We start from the raw sequence: 19,678 nt of genomic DNA, 5'->3' as shown, positions 1-19,678 counted from the left end.
TCTCCTTCACCTCACATCTAGCTCTCCCTCCTAATTTCTGGCTGTCTTATCTGTATAGAGTAAGACCCAACACCAGGTGCACAGTTAACAAACACCCTTGCATAGATTTTTCCATTGGTTTGTACATATGCAAAAAGTCCAATCTCTATAATAAGTCTCTTATTTTATATCATTCCTAGTGGATCTACTTATCTGATCAAACACCAACTGAAATGATACGCTTAAAGTGACAGAACTCATTCTACCAGATAGCAAGACTTGTTTGAAAGTTGCTGAAATTAAGACAGTGTGGTATTGGTACTGTGATAAATAAATAAATGGAACAGAATTAGAAAACAGACCTATACTTTATATGGACATGACTTACAACATAGTCACTGTATATAACATATACATACGCAGAGTATAATTTCTCTTTCTCCCAATTTTAAATTCCCTTGTAAGGAACTTAGATCAGGGTCTGGCCTGAGTGGATTAAGAGAGGAAAGGTGGCTAAAGATGGAGGGTCTGTAGTAAGCCAAGCAAATGGTGATAGTTTCCTTTTCTTTTTCTTTTTTTTTTTTTTAAGATTTTATTTAGTTATTTATTTCACAGAGAGATCACAAGCAGGCAGAGAGAGAAAGAGGGGAAAGCAAGCTACCTGCTGAGCAGAGACAAAGACAGAGGGTTTAACCCATTGAGCCACCCAGGTGCCCCTTCTTTTTCAAGTTTGATTTTTCCCTTTCCACTAAAAAGTCACTTTAACAACAAACCAGGACTTATTTTTAAAAATCGGGGCACCTGGATGGCTAAGTGGTAAAGCCTCTGCCTTCGGCTCAGGTCACGATCCCAGGGTCTTGGGATAGAGCCCCACATCGGGCTCTCTCTCTGCTCGAGAGGGAGCTGCTTCCCTTCCTCTCTCTCTACCTGCCTCTCTGCCTACTTGTGATCTCTGTCTGTCAAATAAATAAATAAATAATCTAAAGTTATATAAATAATATATATATATATAAAGTTATATAAATTCTTTCTCTTGATATTTCCAAACAAGTTACTATTTATTATAAATGGTATCAGTTTCAGCTTCTTTTTTTTAAAAAGTTTTAAATTTTTAAAATGTTAATTGTTTTTTAAAAAAAATATTTTATTTACTTGACAGAGAGAAATCACAACTAGGCAGAGAGGCAGGCAGAGACAGAGGAGGAAGCAGGCTCCCTGTGGAGCAGAGATCCCAGGACCCTGGGATCATGACCTGAGCTGAAGGCAGAGGCCTTAACCCACTGAGCCACCCAGGCACCCCAATTAATTTATTTTTTAAAAAGATTTTATTTATTTATTTGTGTGTGTGTGTGTGTGTGTGTGTGTGTGAGAGAGAGAGAGAGAGAGAGAGAGAGAAAGAGAGAGAGAGCAAACACAGGCAGACAGAGTAGCAGGCAGAGGCAGAGGGAGAAGCAGGCTCCCTGCGGAGCAAAGAGCCTGATGTGGGACTCGATCCCAGGATGCTGGGATCATGACCCGAGCCGAAGGCAGCGGCCCAACCAACTGAGCCACCCAGGCATCCCGCTTCTTTTTTTTTTTTTTTTTTAAAGATTTTATTTATTTATTTGACAGAGATCACAAGTAGACAGAGAGGCAGGCAGAGGGGCGCGGAGCAGGTTCCCCGCTGAGCAGAGAGCCCGATGCGGGGCTCGATCCCAGGACCCTGGGATCATGACCCAAGCCAAAGGCAGAGGCCCAACACTCTGAGCCACCCAGGCGCCCCTCAGTTTCAGCTTCTTAAACACACACGCACATACACACATACACACATACACACACACACACACACACACACACACACACACACACACACTTGAATCTTTCAGAGACTGGGAACCCACCTATCGTCACATTCCATGATGGCATAGACACTGCACAGAAATGGATTCCTTTGTGCTCTTCTGTGGGCTCAGGCTTTGGGCATAGGAATATAAGATCCCTTTGTGTTTCCCAAAAGAGGCAAAGCTGGAGTCCATTCACTTTGAGCCGCTGAAGGTAGACCTACAAGACCCCTTACTAACCAGAAGCCCACCAGACCCCACTCCCCTGCTCCCCGGGGAGAAGAAAGGACTTTTTCACACCAGGATGTTTATTCTCAGCATATACTTGTGTCTGGATGAGCAGGAGGGGCACTTTGTGAGACTTTGCCACAGTGGCCTCAGGGGGAAATGGCCAGGTCACCAGAGATACAGGGTAAGGACTGAGAATGTGGCAGCAGCCACGAAACCTAGAACAAAGTATGGAGAGGCTTTTGAAGGCCTCTGGAGGACCTGACTGGTTGGCCACTTGGTCACCTCCAGGCGTGTGGCCACGTGTTCACGCTGAGGCTGAGACAGGAGGTGGGAATGGCAAGACCTGACCACTTGCCTGTCTGGAAACTCATCGTCCACAGGGTTCTGCCCACTGTTCTCCTCTCTGACCTGGGGGTGGGAGTCAGCAGTTAGTGGCTTCCATAGCACTCCTCCTCATCTACTCAAAACACTGCAACTTCCTTTTGCCCAACCCAGCATACCTTTTCTACCCGTCTGAAGACCCGCAGCAGGTTTCCACGAAGGACACCCTGAAGCTCTTCCTCACTCCAGCCGCGAGTCAGCAACTCCTCTATTAATACTGGGTATGTGGATACGTCCTCCAGCCCCCGAGGGAACCTGTGTGGCGGTGAGTCAACCAGCTCTGGAACCTCAGCCCTGATCCTGGTCTAGGGCCCACCATCCCACCAGTCCCAATCGCAGATGCAAAATTGAAAGCCATGTCCTCCAGGCTACTGAATGTCACTTTGGGAGCTCCCTGGAGACTGAGCTGTGGCTTACTCCCTGAGCAGATGACTGGCCCAAAACAGATCTGCTGGGCTGGAAGTGGAGCATGTGCTGGGCAAAGGAGGCACTTAATGAATGTGATGATCTGGAGTGGGAGTGGGTCCACCAGGCCACAGGAGGGGCAGGGACAGCCCAGGAAACAGGCCCTGGGAGTGTAGAGATACCAGGGGAGCTAGAAAACCAGAGCCTAGAGACAAGGATTGAAGGATGGGAAGACCATGACATGGGAACAGAGACTAAAGGACTCCCTGTTGTCCTGCCCAGGACAAACCCCAGGGAAACACTCACCGACCAGACCCATCATAATTTCCGCCAATCCCGATGAACTCTGATCCAATGACTGCTCTGATGTGGTCAAAGTGATCTATGGGGTAGGGGTTAGTGGTGGGCAGCGTAGGCTGGAGCTAGCCCTGGTCTGGGGAAGCTCAGCCCTTGGTCAGTTCTCCTGCCCACAGCGCTCCCCACCATGGCAGCTGACTTCATGGAGCCCCTGGCCAGTTGTGAGTTCTGAAGTGGCTCTAGGCTCAATAGTGAACTTCAGAGCTGCAACTTTAGAATTTTTTCTGCCTGGGAGCCACCCTGCCTCTGGGCTCCATGAGAGCCTGCCTGTCCTATGCAGAGAGGGGAGAGCAAAGAGATTCAGAGACAGAGGCAGTTGCTTCCCCCAAACACACCAGCACTGATTGTGGCCCCAGATCTGGGTGGCAGTGAAGAGCTGTGTCTGCTCCCCTGGGTTGTCAGAGGTCTGCCTGTTGCCCAACACGCATGCGGAACTGCTGGAGCTGTCCCAAGGGCCCCCCGTGGCCACAGGCTCAAGCTAGTAGGGCATAAGTGGACATGAGGCTCACCTGCCACAGTGGACACATTAGCAAACAGGTTACACTGAAGCACCCCCATGGACAGCGTCACCATCACAATGCCACCATTCTTCTTCTACAGGGATAAACAAATGGACATTCAGTTTGGCTCTTCTGGCCTGATGGCCTGGCCCTGGGCCCTGGGGACGCTGGTAGGACAGTGCTCAGTCCTAGCTTCAGGGGCTGGAAGAGGCTTCACCTCTGGGTCCCTGGCTTTGACTTTCAGAGATGGGGGAGGGTTAACCAGCCTTGGGTCCAAGGATGAAGCCTGTGCTAGTAGCTCTGCTCAAGGTCAAGAACGTTTGTACGAAGCAGGCCTAGCTCTGGGTTTGAGCTGAGGTAGCTACTCACCAGAAGTTGTAGGATGTCATCGGGAACGTTCAGCACACTGTTGCACACGGCCCTGGCAGCTGAGTGGGAGAAGATCACGGGAGCCTTCGACACCTTCAGGGCTTGTCGTACCAAAGTGTCTGATGCATAGGACAAGTCCACCATCATGCCCAGGCGGTTCATTTCCCCTATCACCTTCTGCAGAGACAGTTTTTTTTTTTTAATTTTTTTATTTTTGAGGTGGGGAGATGTCAAGGACGCACATATGTGCATATTCTCTATTTGTAGGAAACAGGCGGGGTAGGGTATAGAACAGGAGTCCTCACCTCACCAAAGCTTGTCAACCCACTGACGTTAGTGTAGAAGTGGTGTTTAAACTTGGTGGAGCTTTCTGCCCTGCAGGAGAGCCAGAAGAGGGCAGTTTGTCAAAGGCCACACACATCATGGGCAACAGCGCCTGGGGGCTCTGCGGTCCCTCTGTCTGTCCATCCACCCAGAACAGAGGAAGGACCTGGGCTAGCTGCTTTCTGGGAGTGTGAGGGGCCTGCCGGGGTGGACTCCTGTGTCCTCACCTCTTTGGCCATTTCCCCACCGCGCCGTCTGCCATCTCACCCTGGCTGGGCGCTGCGCTTACCAGGGCGTGCTACAGGTGAAGGTGAGTGCCAGGTAGCGCACTCCCAGCAGGAAGAAAGCACGCAGCACCGACAGGCTGCTGTCCAGTGAGTGACCGCCCTCCACACCAATGAGGCAGGCCAGCTTTCCAGTGCTGTTCAGACCTGGGAGAGGAGGGATAATCAAGTGGTCAGCACCAGAACCACCAGAGGGAGCTCCCAACTGCACCCCATTTGCCAGCCCACCTTTGGCTGACGTCACTAGTTCCAGTTCAGAGTAGGAGGCGCACAGGCGACGAATAAGGTCGATCTGCTCCAGGGTGAGGCGCAGGGCATCTTGGTCCTGGGTCTGGCAGGGGGCGTAGGCTGACCAGAACTAGAGGTAGGCCCCGGGGGTTCGGAGTGAGATTGGGGTGGCCTCCGAAGTCCTTGGCCTGCCACTCTTCCTCAGCCCCCAAGCTACTCATTTGGATCAGTGGCCCAGAACGAAATACTGCATGACGCTGTAGTATCCTGATGACTGTGAAGCTTGTTGCCAGCGGTCAGACTGTGGACCGTGGAACACCATTGTCTGCTGTTTGTCTGTGTGCTGTGTGAATGCCCTGAGGCCAATCCACTATGTCTTTTTGGCTCTAGCAGCCCCCACACTCACCAGAGATCTTTGGGCCACTTTCTATGTATCTCCACAGAGCCTGGCCTGTGGCTGGCCTGCCTTGACCTCCAGTGCTCCCATGTTCCCGGCAGCTACGTGATGACACACTGTGTGTCCTGTGATTCTAATCACCCAGAGGCCTGCCTATCCAGGTTTCTGTGGCCCCAGCATTCCCCAGCAGCCATGCTGTAGCACCCTGTGTATCCCTGTGGTACCTGGGCACCCACGAGGCCTTCCTTAAGCTTGTCCAAGCTGGTCTGGCCACGACTGAAATTTCGCAGGTTAACATCTTGTAGTCTGTTCTGGAAAAGCTGTCTCAGGAGCTGGGGCAAATGGTTGTGGCTGGGGACATCAAGACAAGGTTAGAGTTGGAGACATGACCTCCAGGTCAGGCAGGACATGTTGACACACCTGGGCCTGTTCTGTCCCGGTCCACTTCTCCGTGTCACACCGACAATATGGAAGGATTCCTGAGGTGCAGCTTGGGAGGGAGTACAGGGGGGTACACCAGGACAGGGCGGGGGGGGGGGGGGGGGGGAGGTAATGGAGGGAGAGGGCCTGGGTGATGGAGGAGAGAGTGCATCCAGGGGATGCTATGAGGGAGCTTCCTCACTAGCCCTGCATGCTGAGAACCTCTTCCCCAGCTTTGGGCTCAGTCTCCATCCGCCCCCCCCCCCCCCACACCTACACACCCATCCACGAGAGGGAAGGCCCGCATCAGGGCCCGGGCGCGTTCCCGCATTCTTGGAGTGCTGGAGGTCGCCGGCGTGGTCGGGGAGCTGGCAGTGGCCGCCATGGCCCAGGAGTTGGGGGCTCCGGGTGTGGTTGGAGCTCCGGGGGTTCCCGGCGTGGTCTGGGCGTGGGTTACCCGCCACTGCAGCAGAGATAGCAGGAGCAGGAGACGCAGAAGTCGCTTGCTGAGTGCGGGGGTACCCTTGAGGCCCAGGGGCTGCATGCTGCGCAGGGTGGAACGGGTGGGCAGGGGCCGGTGTCGAGAGGAGGGGTGGCGAGAGGAGGGTGGCGGCGATAGGGTCCAGACCGACCGTCGATTAAGGTGACCCAGCGGCGCGGCCTAGTGAGGAAGCGGGCGGGCGTCAGAACGCTTCCACCGACAGGAGTCCGCGACGACGACGCCGCCTCGCATAGTGGCCGCAGGGGGCGACACAGACTTCCACCCCCAGCTCGGAGGGCGCCCCAGCGGGCCCAACCAGCCTCTGCAGCGCCCCCTGCTCCTGGATCTGATCCCTGCACCTACTGTTTTCCCGGCTCCTGGGACCCAGGGACCAACAGCTCGGAGGGCGGGGGAGGCCAGCAATCCTCCCAACCTCACCCCTAGCCAGACAGGTCGCAGGACCATGTGGGGTTTTAGTTTCAGGAATGTGCCCCACCCTGCAATAGGTCAAACATTCCATGAAAAAAGGTAAATTGGATCTGTACTTCTTGGCTGAGAGAAAAAGGATTCTATGTATTTTTTTTTTAAAGATTTTATTTATTTGACAGAGAGAGAGATCACAAGTAGGCAGAGAGGCAGGCAGAGAGAGAGGAGGAAGCAGGCTCCCTGCGGAGCAGAGAGCCCGATGTGGGGCTCGATCCCAGGACCCTGAGATCATGACCTGAGCCGAAGGCAGCGGCTTAATCCACTGAGCCATCCAGGCACCCGATTCTATGTATTTTTAATAAAAATGAAATATAACAATAATATAATGGGACCATTTTGTTTTAGTATCTAGTATTGAAATTTGCTTCTGTTATGTGCTAATACATGCACAAGAAAAGACTCTAGATACTAAACATTAGTTATTAGTAGCCATCTTGGAAAGGCTACTCCCTGGTCAATTTATGTCACTTCTTCTTCTTTTTTTGATAATATGGTCCTCCTGGCTGAGGGATGCCATGGGTGGTGCTGGTGAAGTCTGGCCAGTTTCATAAGAGATTAGTGGAGGCACCACAGCAGCTGAGCCTTGGAAGGGTGTGGTCTGGATTGGCAGGGGTTGGAGAGGGCATCCCAGGTTGGACAATAGCCCAGACAAAGGTCTGGTTTGGACAGGATAGCTGTGGGAGGAGCTGGAAAGTCCTCAAAGGCATAGAATAGTGGGATAAGAATTCTTGCTGGTAAGGGTATGAGGGGGCTTGGTCTGACACATGATTTCATGTGGGAAGAAATCCTCCTTCAAGACAAGGTTGTTTCCAGGATGGCCAGAGACCTGGACAGTGTAATTCATTGTTTTCTGCAGAAAAAGTACAGATGCCCTGGGAACTGATCTCAGAATTGCATTTGGGTGGCATCTGGGCCTCCTGGGTCTGTACCAGGTCCTACAGTCTGAGAGGGTCTATAGCACAGACTAACATCTGATTCATTTTCTTCTGTATCTGGACCTGTCACCTATTCTCCCATCTGAGTTCCCTGATAATTGGGCCTCCCATTCTGGGCACCAGGAGAAGGGCCTTGACTTCTGGTCACCACTACCTCCTGTCCTGCTCCCTATTCATGCCTGGGGATTAAGGACCAAATCTGACCCTGCTGCCTCCAGCTTTGGCTCTCTCAGGAGTGAGAGAGACAGAAGGGAGGGAGAATGTTCATTCTGGTCTCACATATACCAAGCTGTCTTGCTACAGGAGGTCTTCATTTAACTGATATAAACAACATAATGAATGATGAATTTGCTAATAGTTTATTGAAAGTTCAGAAGTAATGGGGTGCTTGGGTGGCTCAATCAGTTAAGCATCTGACTCTTGGTTTCAGCTCATGTTATGATCTCAGGTTCATGAAACGGAGCCCTCCGTCAGGCTCCACACTCAGTAAGGAGTCTGCTTGAGATTCTCTCTCCTTCTCCTTCTGTCCCTCCCGCTCTGCTCTCTCTGTCTCTCTCAAAAACAAATGAATATATTTTTAAAAGTTCAGAAGTATTGCACATATAGCTATTTCCTATGACAGTCTTGGGTGAAAGGAGAAGGCATAATGTTTATAATTAATTTTTAATGTCATCAAATTAATACATAAACACCATTTCAAATGTCTGGTTTTGGTTTACTAAGTGAATCAGAGTTATACTCTTCCTGATAACGACTGGAAAAGTTGGGCAAAATATAAAAAGGATCTTCCTGAAAACAACAGAGAGTTAAATAAGATACTTTAAAAATTACTTGATGAGGATCCAGCGAGAGTGGAAACCCAGAGATGAGCCCGACTTTTGGGCTTCTCTTCCACAATGGGGTGTTGTGGTCTGAAGAGCCACCAAAGTAAGGGGGACCCTGATGAACACTTAGTTTTGAGTTAGAACACAAAAGAATGCACTGGGAGAATGAATGAGGGGATCCACCGCAGGCCTACAGCACCTCTGGTTATTAAGCAATTGTCTCAACTCCAGATGCAGGCTTCTCTGCTCTACTCTGTGAGGCTAGGGCGCAAACTCCTAAAAACACATTTCCCAGCCCCCCTTGCTGGCTTCCTGGCATTCTGCCAAGAGGGGCTACAGAAGAAACTGAAAGGCAGTTTTTCCTGTTCCAGCAGTGACAGCTGCAGGCTGTCACAGAGCAGCCTTGCCACTCATGTTTAGAACACCTGCACCACTGAGCAAGGTCCTGTCCTCAAGAAGTCTGCTCCCCAGCAGCACAGGGCCCTCCCATAAGCTTCTGTCCTCTACCACCTTTTCCCATTTTTTTCCCTAAATGGGCCCTGAGCTGGATCAGCTCTCCTTGGAAGGATCCGTAAAGGGATTAAGGTCATCTCAGAGGGCCACTCAGTGCACCCAAAGAAGTCAAGAAGGGAAAGAACAGGTAAAATGAAGAGAAAGCACTATTAGAACATTCTGAGTAATATTGCAGACTGCAGCCCATTTGGAGGGAAAAGGAAAACATGTGTTCCAATATACATTTTCAATGATGAACTTTTCTAGAACACTAAAATAGTTGAAAAATATTAAAGAACTGAAAAGTAGGTGTATTAACTCACACATTATTTTATTCATACCCAAACCAGAATTTATTACAATTTTACTTAACTGGCTTTAATGCAGGCAAGCTCATGAATAAAATTTTCTTTTTTTGGCTTTGTAAGTTTTATTTTAATTCTTGTTAATTAACATACAGCATTATGTTAGTTTCAGGTGCACAATTTTATATTGGTTTCAGCAATTCCATACATCACCTGGGGTTCAACAAGTACACTCCTTTATCCCCATCTCCTATCTCACCCATCCCCCCACTCTCTTGTCTCTGATAACCATCAGTTTGTTTTCTACAGTTAAGAGTCTGTTTCTTGATTTTTCTCTCCTTCTCTCTCTTTTTTCCCTTTGTTGTTTTGTTTCTTAAATTCCAAACAAGTGAGATCATATGGTATTTATCTTTCTCTGACTGATTTATTTGCTTGGCATTATACTCTCTAGCTCCATCCATGTCATTGCAAATGGCAAAATTACATTTTTTTTAAGATCTATTTATTTATTTATTTGACGAGAGAGAGAGAGAGAGAGGTCACAAGTAGGCAGAGAGGCAGGCAGAGAGAGAGAGGGAAGCAGGCTCCCTGCTGAGCAGAGAACCCAAAGAGGGGCTCAATCCCAGGACCCTGAGACCATGACCTGAGCCGAAGGCAGAGGCTTAACCCACTGAGCCACCCAGGCACCATACATTCTTCTTTATAGCTGAATAATACTCCATTGTGTGTATACATGTGCACGCATGCACGTGCGCGTGTGTTTGTGTGTATCTATATGCCTCCTCATCGTCTTTACCCATTCGTCACTCATTGGACACTTGGCCTGCTTCCATAATTTTTTAAAGATTTTACTTATTTATTTGACAGAGAGAGAGATCAGAAGTAGGCAGAGCAGCAGGCAGAGAGAGAGGTGGAAGCAGGCTCCCTACTGAGCAGAGAGCCCAATGCAGGGCTTGATCCCAGGACCTGGAGGTCATGACCTGAGCCAAAGGAAGAGGCTTAATCCACTGAGCCACCCAGGCGCCCCATTGCTTCCATAATTTGGCTATTGTAAATAATGCTGCTATAACCAAGGGGGTGCATGTATCCCTTTGAATTAGTGCTTTTGTATTCTTCAGGTAAATACCCAGTAGTGCCACTGCTGGCTCTGTAGGGTAGTTCTATTTTTAACTTTTTGAGGAACCGCCATCCTATTTTCCACGGTGGCTGTACCAGCTTACATTCCTACCAACAGCGTACAAGTGTTCCTTTTTCTCCAGTCTCCAACATGTGTTGTTTCTTGTGTTGTTGGTTTTAGCCATTCTGACAGTTGTGAGGTGATGCCTAATTGTGGTTTTCATTTGCATTTCCCTGAGAGTAAGTGACAATGAACATCTCATAAATAATATTTTCAAAGTCTCCCTCTTTGTTTAGCTCATTTTCTATTGAGAGATTGAATGTTTGGCAATTTCTCTTGACCAAGTAGGATCTTAAATAATTTCTAAATAACTGTAGCCTATGAAACTTCTTTTATAGGATGCCATTGTGACTGATATAGTTAAAAAAATTTTTAAGGCCATGTCTAAATTTGCATAAAATTCCACTAAACAAAACCGAGAGTTTGATGTTCAGCTGACTGAGCCACCCAGGTTTTGAACTATACCATTTGGGGTTATTATGAAAAGTGCTGCTTTAAATATTATTTCATATGGCTTTTGGAAAACCTATGTATGCATTCCTATTGGATATATACCTAGGGTGAAATTACTCAGTCATGGGGTATGCATAGACTATTAGTATTAACTATTATTTTTATTAGCCATTATCTATTATCATATTTATTATTATTAGCTGTCATTATTAGCATTAACTATTAATTTTTACTATTATTAATGCAGTTGCTATTATCATTAATGGCCTGGGGATAAGATAGTGCAGTTTTCTAAGTAGCTGGTGCTTCTCAGAGAGGAAGTCTCTGAGGGACATGGGAGGGGGTGGGTCCACATGCAGGAAGTTCAGTCATTGGAGGCCCGTGGCTCATCATGTAGCCTGGTGTTTTGGGCTCTGTCCAAATAGGAACAAAGATTATTTGTGATCCAGGCAGGTTCCCTTCTTGGGAATCCGAACCGGAGTTCCCTTCAAGATCCCCAGGTTGTGGTCAGTAGGTCAGGATGTGGACTGAGTGAGCTATTGAGAGGCAACCCAGAGGAAGATCCATTCTCCCAAAGCTGGAGCATGTGTCATCCACTGTCTTTTTCCAGTGCTGAGCCCAACCATTGGGGTCTTATTGGGTCATGCTAGTGAGACTCAGGTCTTACTTGAGTAACTGGTGTTTGACGGCAGGGTCCCCACCAACCACCAGAACTGGGATCCTGTGCCACCAGCCAACCCCCTCCCCCCCAGAGAAGGATACTCATGCCTGATTCCACGTGTAAAACATTTATTTTCAGGAAATGTTTGTGCCTGCACGATGGGGGGAACATTGTGAAGTGTCTGTAGCTGCCATAGTAACATCTGGTAGGATTAAGTGGGTCACCAGAACCACAGAATGAGGACTAAACAGGCAGCAATAACTGTGAGGCCTGGAGCCATTGTGGGGGGAGATTTTGATAATGATTGTCTAAGTGGCCACTTAGGAGTCCAGTGCTCCGAAGGCTCAGTTAGCTTCTGTTCTGGAGCTGGGTACCGTGTCTGGTGCAGACGTGAGAGAACAGAGCGGCAAGAGCTGCCCAGCTGCTCATCCGGGATCTCATCCTCCAGCGGGCTTTGCTCCTTGCTTGCCTCCCGTACCTGGAGGTAGGAGTCTGTGGTCAGCAGCTCCCACGGCAACTCCAACACACTTGCTCAGACCCCTGTGCTACTCTTTTGTCCAGCCCAGCATACCTGCTCCACCTGTCCGAAGACCCGCAGCAGATTTCCGCGAAGGACACCCTGGAGCTCTTCCTCACTCCAGCGGCGACTCAGCAACTCCTCTATCAGAACCGGGTACATGGACACGTCCTCCAGCCCCTGAGGGAACCTGAGTGGCCGCGAGCCAGCCAGCTGTGAAATCTCGGCCCTGTTCCCTGTTCATGACTCAGAACCACAGCCCTCTGTGTCCAGGTCTACTGAACCCTAGCTTTGGTTAGATATGGGAAAGGAAGACCTGAAGAGGGTAAATGATTCACACCTGCTCATTATACTGCAGAAGGAAGCTCCTAACCACTTTGAAGCATCATAAAAACTCATTGGATTGTACTGTTAAGATCTATGTTGGGGCACCTGGGTGGCTCAGTCAGTTAAGCATCCCACTCTTGATCTCAGCTCAGATCTTGATCTCAGAGTCATGAGTTCAAGCCCCATTTTGGGCTCCATGTTGGGCATGGAGCTATTTAAAAAACAAAAACAAAAAATCCCACAATGATCTGTGTCTTTCACTGAATACAAAATTTCCCTCCATTTATAAAAAGAAGAAAAGCTTTTTAAGAACTGGGTTGACCTCCTGCAGGCACAGACCCAGCTGCAGGCAGAGGAAATGCTCAGTTCACACCAGACCTTGCTAAGAGTCTGCTCAGAAGCAGTGGGTCAGGGTACCCTGGCTGGCTTGGTCGGAAGAGCACGTGACTCTTGATCTTGGGGTCATGGGTTGAAGCCCCACATTGCATTATAAAGATTACTTAAATAAAACTTAAAAATAGAAGTAATGGGTCTGCTAGCACTAAGGGTGGGCAGATGATGACCTAGAGTGGGGCCAAGGTTTGCAAACAAACAGTAAGGCCCGGGAAATAGACTCTGGGTGTGGGGAGAGGCAAGGTGGGCCTAAAGCTGTGAGGACCACAGTGTGGTGGGCACGGTGACTATCAAGGCCCTACTGTGGCACAGCAAGTCCCAGACAAGCCATAGGGAAGCACTTACCGTCTGACCCCATCATAATCTCCGCCAATCCCAATGAACTTGGATCCAATGATTGCCCTGATGTAGTCAAAGTGATCTGGGGGATGGAGAGTCAGCAGCGTGGGGCTTCCAGGGCAGGGGTGGGATGGGGACTGCACTCTACCGATTCCCCTTCTTGTAGCCTATAGGCCGCGCGTGGCAGTTCCTTCATGGCCTGGCACCCAGTGTGCCAACTTGAGGAGGCTGATGCCAGTTGATTCTAGACTGGAATTTAGACTTGGAGTAGACCCCATTTGGGCTTCTTCTGATCCAGAATCACCCTGCCTCCAGTCTCCTTGAGAACCATGGGGGCTCCTTTCTATGGGTGTGGAGGATGAGGGGGGACAAAGAATACAACTGACAAAGACCACAGAGACTTACGGGGCTGCCCAATCCCTTGTTCAGAGGCAGGGGCAGGAAGCTTTGGGAGCCCCTGCAGAGGCACAGATGGTTGGCACCTGGGCTCTATGTCTGAATGCCTCCCTTATACACGTGAGTACTGTAGTTACCAACTCTGTGTCTTCAGTTCCACATGGCATCAAGATGTTTTATACCATTCATCATTGAGTTTTTAGGAGCTGTGCCTGCAGCCAAGAATGAGTCAGACTACTGGGGCTGTACTGAGCCTCCCCATCCCAAGGCTGCAGGAGCAAATCAGAACTCTTCAGAGAGCCCAAGCAGGGCTTACCTGCCACAGTGGACACGTTGGCTAACGGGTTGCATTGCAGCACCCCCACTGACAAAGTCACCATCACGATGCCACCATTCTTCTTCTGCAGGGGTGGACATATGGACACTCAGCTTTGCCCCCGAAACACCCACCTGCCTCTAGGCTCCCGTGAAGAAGGTGTTCAGCTCTGGGTTTGATGTCAGAGGAGACTTCACCTCAAGGTTTGTGTAAATGGAGGAGTCTCCACTCTGGTTGGGATGGAAATGTCTTGCAGTATTTACTGCTTAGAACCCCCACACCTGAGTTCAAGAATTCAGGGGCTATGGACTGTGGGTTTGTGGGGCAGATGTTCAGCCTAGGGTTTGAGAAAGTTGAAGGAACAGGGGCTTAGGTTCAAGGGGTCTTGGTTTGAGGGCCCGGGCAGTCTCTCACCAGAAGCTGTAGGATATCATCAGGAACATTCCTGGCATTCTTGCACACACCTCGGGCAGCCGAGTGGGAGAAGATCACAGGTGCCCGTGACACTTCCAAGGCTCTCCGAGCCACAGTGTCTGAGACATGGGACAAATCGATCATCATGCCCAAGCGGTTCATTTCCAGCACCACTTTCTGCAGTGACAGGTTGGGGAAAGGGCATCAGGGGTGCACATGCCCATGAATTTTTCTGTAGGGAACTGGTGGGGCATGCACATTCACAGGGGGCGGGGTATGGAGCTAGGATCCTCACCTCACCGAACCTGGTCAGCCCAGTGACGTTGTTGTAGAAGGAATGGATGCCCTTAGCTGAGCTCTCTGCCCTGCAGGATGACCAGGAGGCAGTCTGAATGGTGGCCATGACTTGACCACAAGAGCCCACTGAATCCTCTAGACCTGCATCCCCCTGCAGCAAGAGCAGGCACCCAAGCTGGGCTGTGCCTGGCACAAGGCGGTCCCTACTGGGAAGCCAGTCTTGCTCTGGGAACCCCTGCTCCCCTCCCCACACCAGGGTCAATGCCAGATCCCAGGGGTAAATCTTGGTCTGAGCCCCAGTGTGATCTCTGGCAGATGTCTGCATCAGTGGACGCATACCATTTACACTGTGCTCACCACGGTGTGTTGCAGGTGTGAGTGAATGTCAGGTAGCGCACACCCAGCACATAGAAGGAACGTAAGACGGAAAGGCTACTGTCCAGTGAGTGGCCACCCTCCACACCAATGAGGCAAGCCAACTTCCGGGTGTTGTTCAGAGCTGGGGACAGGTAGGTCAGAGGGATCATTTTCAGAGGCTGGGGTATTCGGACAAGTCCCTAAAACCCTCCACCCATCTGCCTACCTTGAACTGAGGTCACAAGCTCCAACTCAGAATAGGAGGCACACATGCGGTGGATGAGGTCGATCTGCTCCAGGGTGAGGCGCAGGGCATCCCGTTCCTGGGTCTGGCAGGGGACGTAGGCTGACCAGAACTGGGGGAAGGCCATGGGTTGGCTTGGGTAGGGGTTGCTTTTGAGCTCCCTGGGCTTCTCGCCTTCACAGCCCACACAGCAAAAGTGGTCACTTATAATGCATTGCTTGTTCTGTGGTCCGTGGATGCTCACCAAGCAAGTTCACTGTGACCCCTGCAGGCCCCAGCATCCATGTTGTGGTATTTTGGGAGGCTCTACTAAAACTGAGTTCTCATGTGACTAACCTGTAGTCTCTGGGGTCCCCACACTCCCTCTCAGCCTTTCCATCCATCCCTGTGGTACCTGGGCGCCCACGAGACCATCTCTAAGCCTGTCCAGGCTGGTGTGGCCATGGCTGAAATTGCGCAGATTGACATCCTGTAGTCTGTTGCCATAAAACTGCCTCACAACAAGGGGCATGTCGTTGTGGCTAGAGGGAGGGCAAGGCAAGGTCCGGTTAGGGTGAAATGGGTGGGCTCCTTAGGCTTTGGGATCAAGCAGGAGCTGGGCCAAGGTTGGTGCAGGGAATGCCCCCTCCAGACCACACTGTCATCAGACTATACTAGAACCCCTTGAGGACTAGGCTGGGGGTTCCCACCTGGGACAGAATTAAAGAGGAAGGGAAAAGGCACCCAAGAATGACGGGAGAGGGCGTCCAGTGGTGGTGTGAGGGAGTTTCCTCACTAGCCCTGCATGCTGAGAACTCCCTCCCCGGCTTTGGGATGGGCTCAGTTTCCACCTGCCCTCACACCGCACCTACGCACCCGTCCACGAGAGGGAAGTCCCGCATCAGGGCTCGCGCGCGCTCCCGCAGACTTGGGGCGCTGGAAGCAGCCGGCGTGGCGGGGGAGCTGGGAGTGGCTGGCGGGGTCGGGGAGCTGGAGGTTCCCGGTGTGTTCTGGGCACGGGTTATAGGCCGGGGCAGCAGCAGCAGCAGCACTAGCAGCAGGAGACGTAGCAGAGTTCGGCGGCGGATCGCGGGGGTACCCTCGAGGTCCAGGGGCTGCATGCTGCTCAGGGCGGCACAGACAGGCGGGGGCCAGTGTCGAGAGCCTGAGGGGTGGCGAAGGACAGAGAGTGGCGATAGAGTCCATAACGTCGACTCAGACAACGGCAGGCAGCGCGGTCTGGCAAGGGGAGAACGGACTCGGACTCGCAGGATCTCAGACCCGGGCGCGCAGAGCATGCGCTCAGTCCGCCCCCAGCCAACCGGACACCACCCTCTGGGCGACTCCTCTCCTCTCTTCCCTCTCTCCTCATCTCCAGTGCTGCGAGGGACTAACCCAGGTTGCTCTGCTACTGCCTCTAACCTTGCTCTCCAGGAGAGAAGGCTTGGGGTGCTCCTCCCAGAGAGCAGCCTCTCTCAACCACATTTAGTGCCCAATCTGCCTGCATCCTGCACCAGCCACCCTGAGGGCTACATGCAAATGTCTCTGGCCACAGTACTCTGAGCTTTCTCGGATTCCTGCTGCTGAGCCACAGTGAGGGTGGGGTTGGGAGGAGACAGTTTCTGGAAATGAGTGGTTAACCTTGAGGACTTTGCATTCAGAAAGAGGCCCTCTGCCCCTGACCTCTCTCTCCCCTACATTACTTCCTTGCCTACTTGTCCATCCCCTGGGGGACTCAAGCCTGAACTGGGAACTGTCAGGGGCGCCCCTCCCCCTGTCTTCCCCAGTCAGTCTCAGGCAAGAGCTACCCTCTCAGGCAAGAGCTCTCTCCTCAGGAGATGCTATATCTCTGAATGGAGAGATTTTGGGGATGTGAACTGAGCAACCTTGGGGGGGGGGGGTTGGGGTGGCTTACAGAACAGAGCAGGAACTCAGCAAGCTCTTTGAGTGGAAGGAAATAACGTCAACTTTAGGGCAGCAGAGCACCCCTCCCCCCATCCCAGCAGCATTCCTCCCAGAGCTTCCGGCTGGGCTGTTGGTCAGGGTCCCACCTACCTCAGTGTGGAAGCCTGATCTTCACTGAAGTCAGATATATGGTTCCTAAGGAAAGGCCTGGCATCTGGGTTCTGAGGCTACATCCGTCTTATCTTCTTGCTCCTGTGGCTCTAGCTCTTCCAGAAAACTCTAGGCTGAGTTTCGTTCTTCCTCTGTATGCCCCACCCTCATTCCCAACCTCAGGCCTTCACCCTAGTTTGCCTTCTCCAGGAACCAGCTCCCTACACACACACACACACACACACACACACACACACACACACACACACATCACACACACAAACAGTGGAATTCATCTTCTCCCAGAAGCTCCACCACAGAGAGGCCTCAAGGTCTCTCCTTCTTCTCCAAACTCCTTCTTCCCAAGTCTCTCAAGGTTCCACTGTGAACCCTGGTACCCTCTGGAGCTGTTTCACCTTTGGAACCTTTTCCAGGTGGCAGGAGTGACCTGTGCGGGGCTAGTGACCTAAATCAGGAGACCTTAGAAACCACCCTAGAAAGGAAGTGAGGAAAACTGTGCCAGCTTGGGTACACCTGAGTGATTGTACAGATGATGGTGCCTGGTGTAGTCAGGCAGGGGTGAAGGGCAGACCGGTGGCACTGTGCTGGGGGTGGGTCTGCTGACTGCTGCAGCTGGAGGGTTCTCTGGGCAGCCCTGCTGCGGAGTGTGTGTCCCCTGGAGTCTGTCCTTGCCCTGGGTGGCTGGCGAGCCCAAACTCAGACCTGGCTCCCTCCTTTCTCCCCCTATGGCTGGCCAGCCACCCCACGCCCACTCATGAAGCCAGTGAGTGTGGAAAGGGAGGAGAAACTCTTGGACCAGCTGGTCTCCAAGACAAAAATGTTAGTTTGAGGAATAAACAATTTGTCTGTTCCACTCTTAATTGCCCCCCAGGAAGTTGGAGTATAAACAATGGGGAGAGGTAGGGAGAAAATCCAGAATAAATAGCAGCTGCTGACAGAGACATAAGAAGGGAGAATTTAATTTTTGAGGTTAGCTTTTCTCCAGGGACCATATGTCTTACACCCCAAGACTTGAAGGAAACTGTTGCCCAGCAGAGACAGGCAGTGCTGAACCTGAGAAAGTGGGCACCATCTCTGTAGACGATCAGCCAAGGGGAATAATTTTCAGTAACGTTGAACTTCAGTCCTTAAGCTAACTAGCACTGCTAGTCATGGCCTTGAGGTGACCATACAAAGTCAATCACAGAAACACAGACATACCCAGACCCTTATATGGTTAGGGACATGTGAATGCTCATTCTCAAGGAGCAAGGAAGGGGGTTTGAGCCAGCCGGTGGCCTGTTCTCCTTTATACCTCGCCCGAGGCCATCTCTCTACCCTGTCCTGTGCAGGGGGAAATAAACACATACTAATGAAAACTTGTCCCATTCCTTTCTCCCTCCCCCGCCTCCCTCCCTCCCTCTCTCTGTCCCTCCCTTCCTTCCTCTCTCTCTCTCTCTCTCTCTCTCTCTCTCTCTCTCTCGCTTGCCTTTTAGAAGACTCCAGCATCTGTGGACAGACCTGGACAATTTTGGGGGAGGGACTATGAGAAGTTGTCCAGGTTCTGGCAGTGGACACAAGAGGAAACAAGGGGGGGAAGCCCAGGGCCTGCCTCCAGAGCTGACCTGAATGTCATCTGTGACATCTCCTACCCTCTGCCCACTTCTCCCCTTTAACAGCATCTCCAAATCATTCTGGTTCAACCTCCAAACATCTCCCAGGGCTGCTTTCTCCATTCCCACTACCTCTTCCCCAGTTCCAGTCACTTTCATCTCTCACCTCCTCCTGGTCTCCCCACTTTTAGTCCATTCCCCAACTGAGAAGCCAGATCTATCTCTCTTTGAGAAAAATCTGTCATCTTCTTGCCTAAAGTTCTTTTGTGGCTTCCCATTGCTCTTTTTTTTTTTTCTTAAAGATTTTATTTATTTGACAGAGAGAGAGAGAGATCACAATTAGGCAGAGAGAGAATGAGGGGGAAGCAGCCTCCCTGCTGAGTAGAGAGCCTGATGCCGGGCTCAATCCCAGGACCCCGAGATCACGACCTGAGCTGGAGGCAGAGGCTTAACCCACTGAGCCACCCAGGCGCCCCTTCCCTGTATCTTAGGATATAGGTTTTACACTAGTTGAAGTCAGAACTTTTGTAAGTCAGAATGGAGTAAAATCACAAGTACCCCAGCTTTCAGAAAGTTTGCATCATGCCACCTTGCTTTTATGAAAGACCTACATTAGTACCTGTTTTTACTAACCAAAAGAAATCTCTGGGCTCTCCGCTCAGCAGGGAGCCTGCTTACCTTCCTCTCTCTTTGCCTCCCTTTCTGCCGACTTATGATCTCTGTCTGTCAAATAAATAAATAAAATCTTAAAAAAAAAAAAGAAATCTGGAGAGGATTTTTGCTTTTAGGAAGAAAGCCATTACCGTACTCACGTAGGTCTGTCTACCAAATTCCTTTCTTTGGCTTGTCTCTCCAGTCTCAGCAAATGGCATAAACCTTCTTGCCCTCTTGTTTTGCTGCCTACAGCCACAGAGCCTTGTTA

General features: G+C 50.7%; 2 protein-coding genes and 1 long non-coding RNA gene across 13 annotated transcripts in view; 1 reads left to right on the top strand and 2 right to left on the bottom strand.

Moving 5' to 3' along the window:
- The window catches only part of LOC123930939, a 22,614-nt gene extending 10,440 nt beyond the window's left edge, over positions 1-12,174 (top strand). Inside the window, exons 2-3 of the long non-coding RNA XR_006816180.1 lie at positions 2,526-2,632; positions 12,071-12,174. This is a non-coding gene — a long non-coding RNA (uncharacterized LOC123930939). The remainder of the gene's footprint in view (positions 1-2,525; positions 2,633-12,070) is intronic.
- LOC123930938 (dipeptidase 3-like) lies at positions 2,190-6,240 on the bottom strand. 2 transcript variants are annotated; one of them, XM_045987464.1, is made up of 10 exons: positions 5,977-6,240; positions 5,500-5,626; positions 4,879-5,008; positions 4,656-4,797; positions 4,348-4,417; positions 4,043-4,219; positions 3,683-3,767; positions 3,123-3,198; positions 2,531-2,666; positions 2,190-2,438 (listed from the first exon to the last, which is right to left on the bottom strand). In XM_045987464.1, the coding sequence occupies exons 1-10, from the start codon at positions 6,237-6,239 to the stop codon at positions 2,196-2,198; spliced, it is 1,449 nt and encodes a 482-aa protein (XP_045843420.1). In that variant the 5' UTR covers position 6,240; the 3' UTR covers positions 2,190-2,195. The 2 variants fall into 2 exon arrangements, with proteins under 2 accessions (XP_045843420.1, XP_045843419.1); XM_045987463.1 differs by having other exon boundaries at positions 3,683-3,764; positions 5,977-6,239.
- LOC123930935 (dipeptidase 2-like) lies at positions 11,630-19,678 on the bottom strand. Of its 10 annotated transcripts, none has more exons than XM_045987452.1 (12): positions 19,560-19,651; positions 17,144-17,636; positions 15,965-16,253; positions 15,504-15,630; positions 15,092-15,221; positions 14,866-15,007; positions 14,507-14,576; positions 14,212-14,388; positions 13,798-13,882; positions 13,092-13,167; positions 12,081-12,216; positions 11,630-11,987 (listed from the first exon to the last, which is right to left on the bottom strand). In XM_045987452.1, exons 3-12 carry the CDS (start codon positions 16,207-16,209, stop codon positions 11,730-11,732), a joined length of 1,446 nt encoding a protein of 481 aa, XP_045843408.1. In that variant the 5' UTR covers positions 16,210-16,253; positions 17,144-17,636; positions 19,560-19,651; the 3' UTR covers positions 11,630-11,729. The 10 variants fall into 10 exon arrangements, with proteins under 10 accessions (XP_045843408.1, XP_045843409.1, XP_045843407.1 ...); XM_045987453.1 differs by having other exon boundaries at positions 19,569-19,645; XM_045987451.1 differs by having other exon boundaries at positions 17,144-18,487; positions 19,560-19,615.

Source organism: Meles meles, chromosome 19 (assembly GCF_922984935.1).
Source record: "Meles meles chromosome 19, mMelMel3.1 paternal haplotype, whole genome shotgun sequence".
Taxonomy (NCBI): domain Eukaryota; kingdom Metazoa; phylum Chordata; class Mammalia; order Carnivora; family Mustelidae; genus Meles; species Meles meles.
The sequence above is the reverse complement of the archived record's forward strand: the minus strand, read 5'-3'. Positions and strand labels throughout refer to the sequence as shown.

Excerpts from the sequence above, each read along its gene's own strand:
- LOC123930935 (XM_045987448.1), bottom strand. The coding sequence starts at position 16,386 with ATGCTCTGCGCGCCCGGGTCTGAGATCCTGCGAGTCCGAGTCCGTTCT. Across the intron at positions 15,222-15,503 it reads ATGGTCTCGTGGGCGCCCAG|TTCTGGTCAGCCTACGTCCC; the intron begins GTACCACAGGGA and ends GCCTTCCCCCAG. Across the intron at positions 11,988-12,080 it reads TCTTCGGACAGGTGGAGCAG|GTACGGGAGGCAAGCAAGGA; the intron begins GTATGCTGGGCT and ends TCCTACCTCCAG.
- LOC123930938 (XM_045987464.1), bottom strand. The coding sequence starts at position 6,239 with ATGCAGCCCCTGGGCCTCAAGGGTACCCCCGCACTCAGCAAGCGACTT. Across the intron at positions 4,418-4,655 it reads TTCACCTGTAGCACGCCCTG|GGCAGAAAGCTCCACCAAGT; the intron begins GTAAGCGCAGCG and ends GCTCTCCTGCAG. Across the intron at positions 4,220-4,347 it reads GGTTGACAAGCTTTGGTGAG|AAGGTGATAGGGGAAATGAA; the intron begins GTGAGGACTCCT and ends CTGTCTCTGCAG.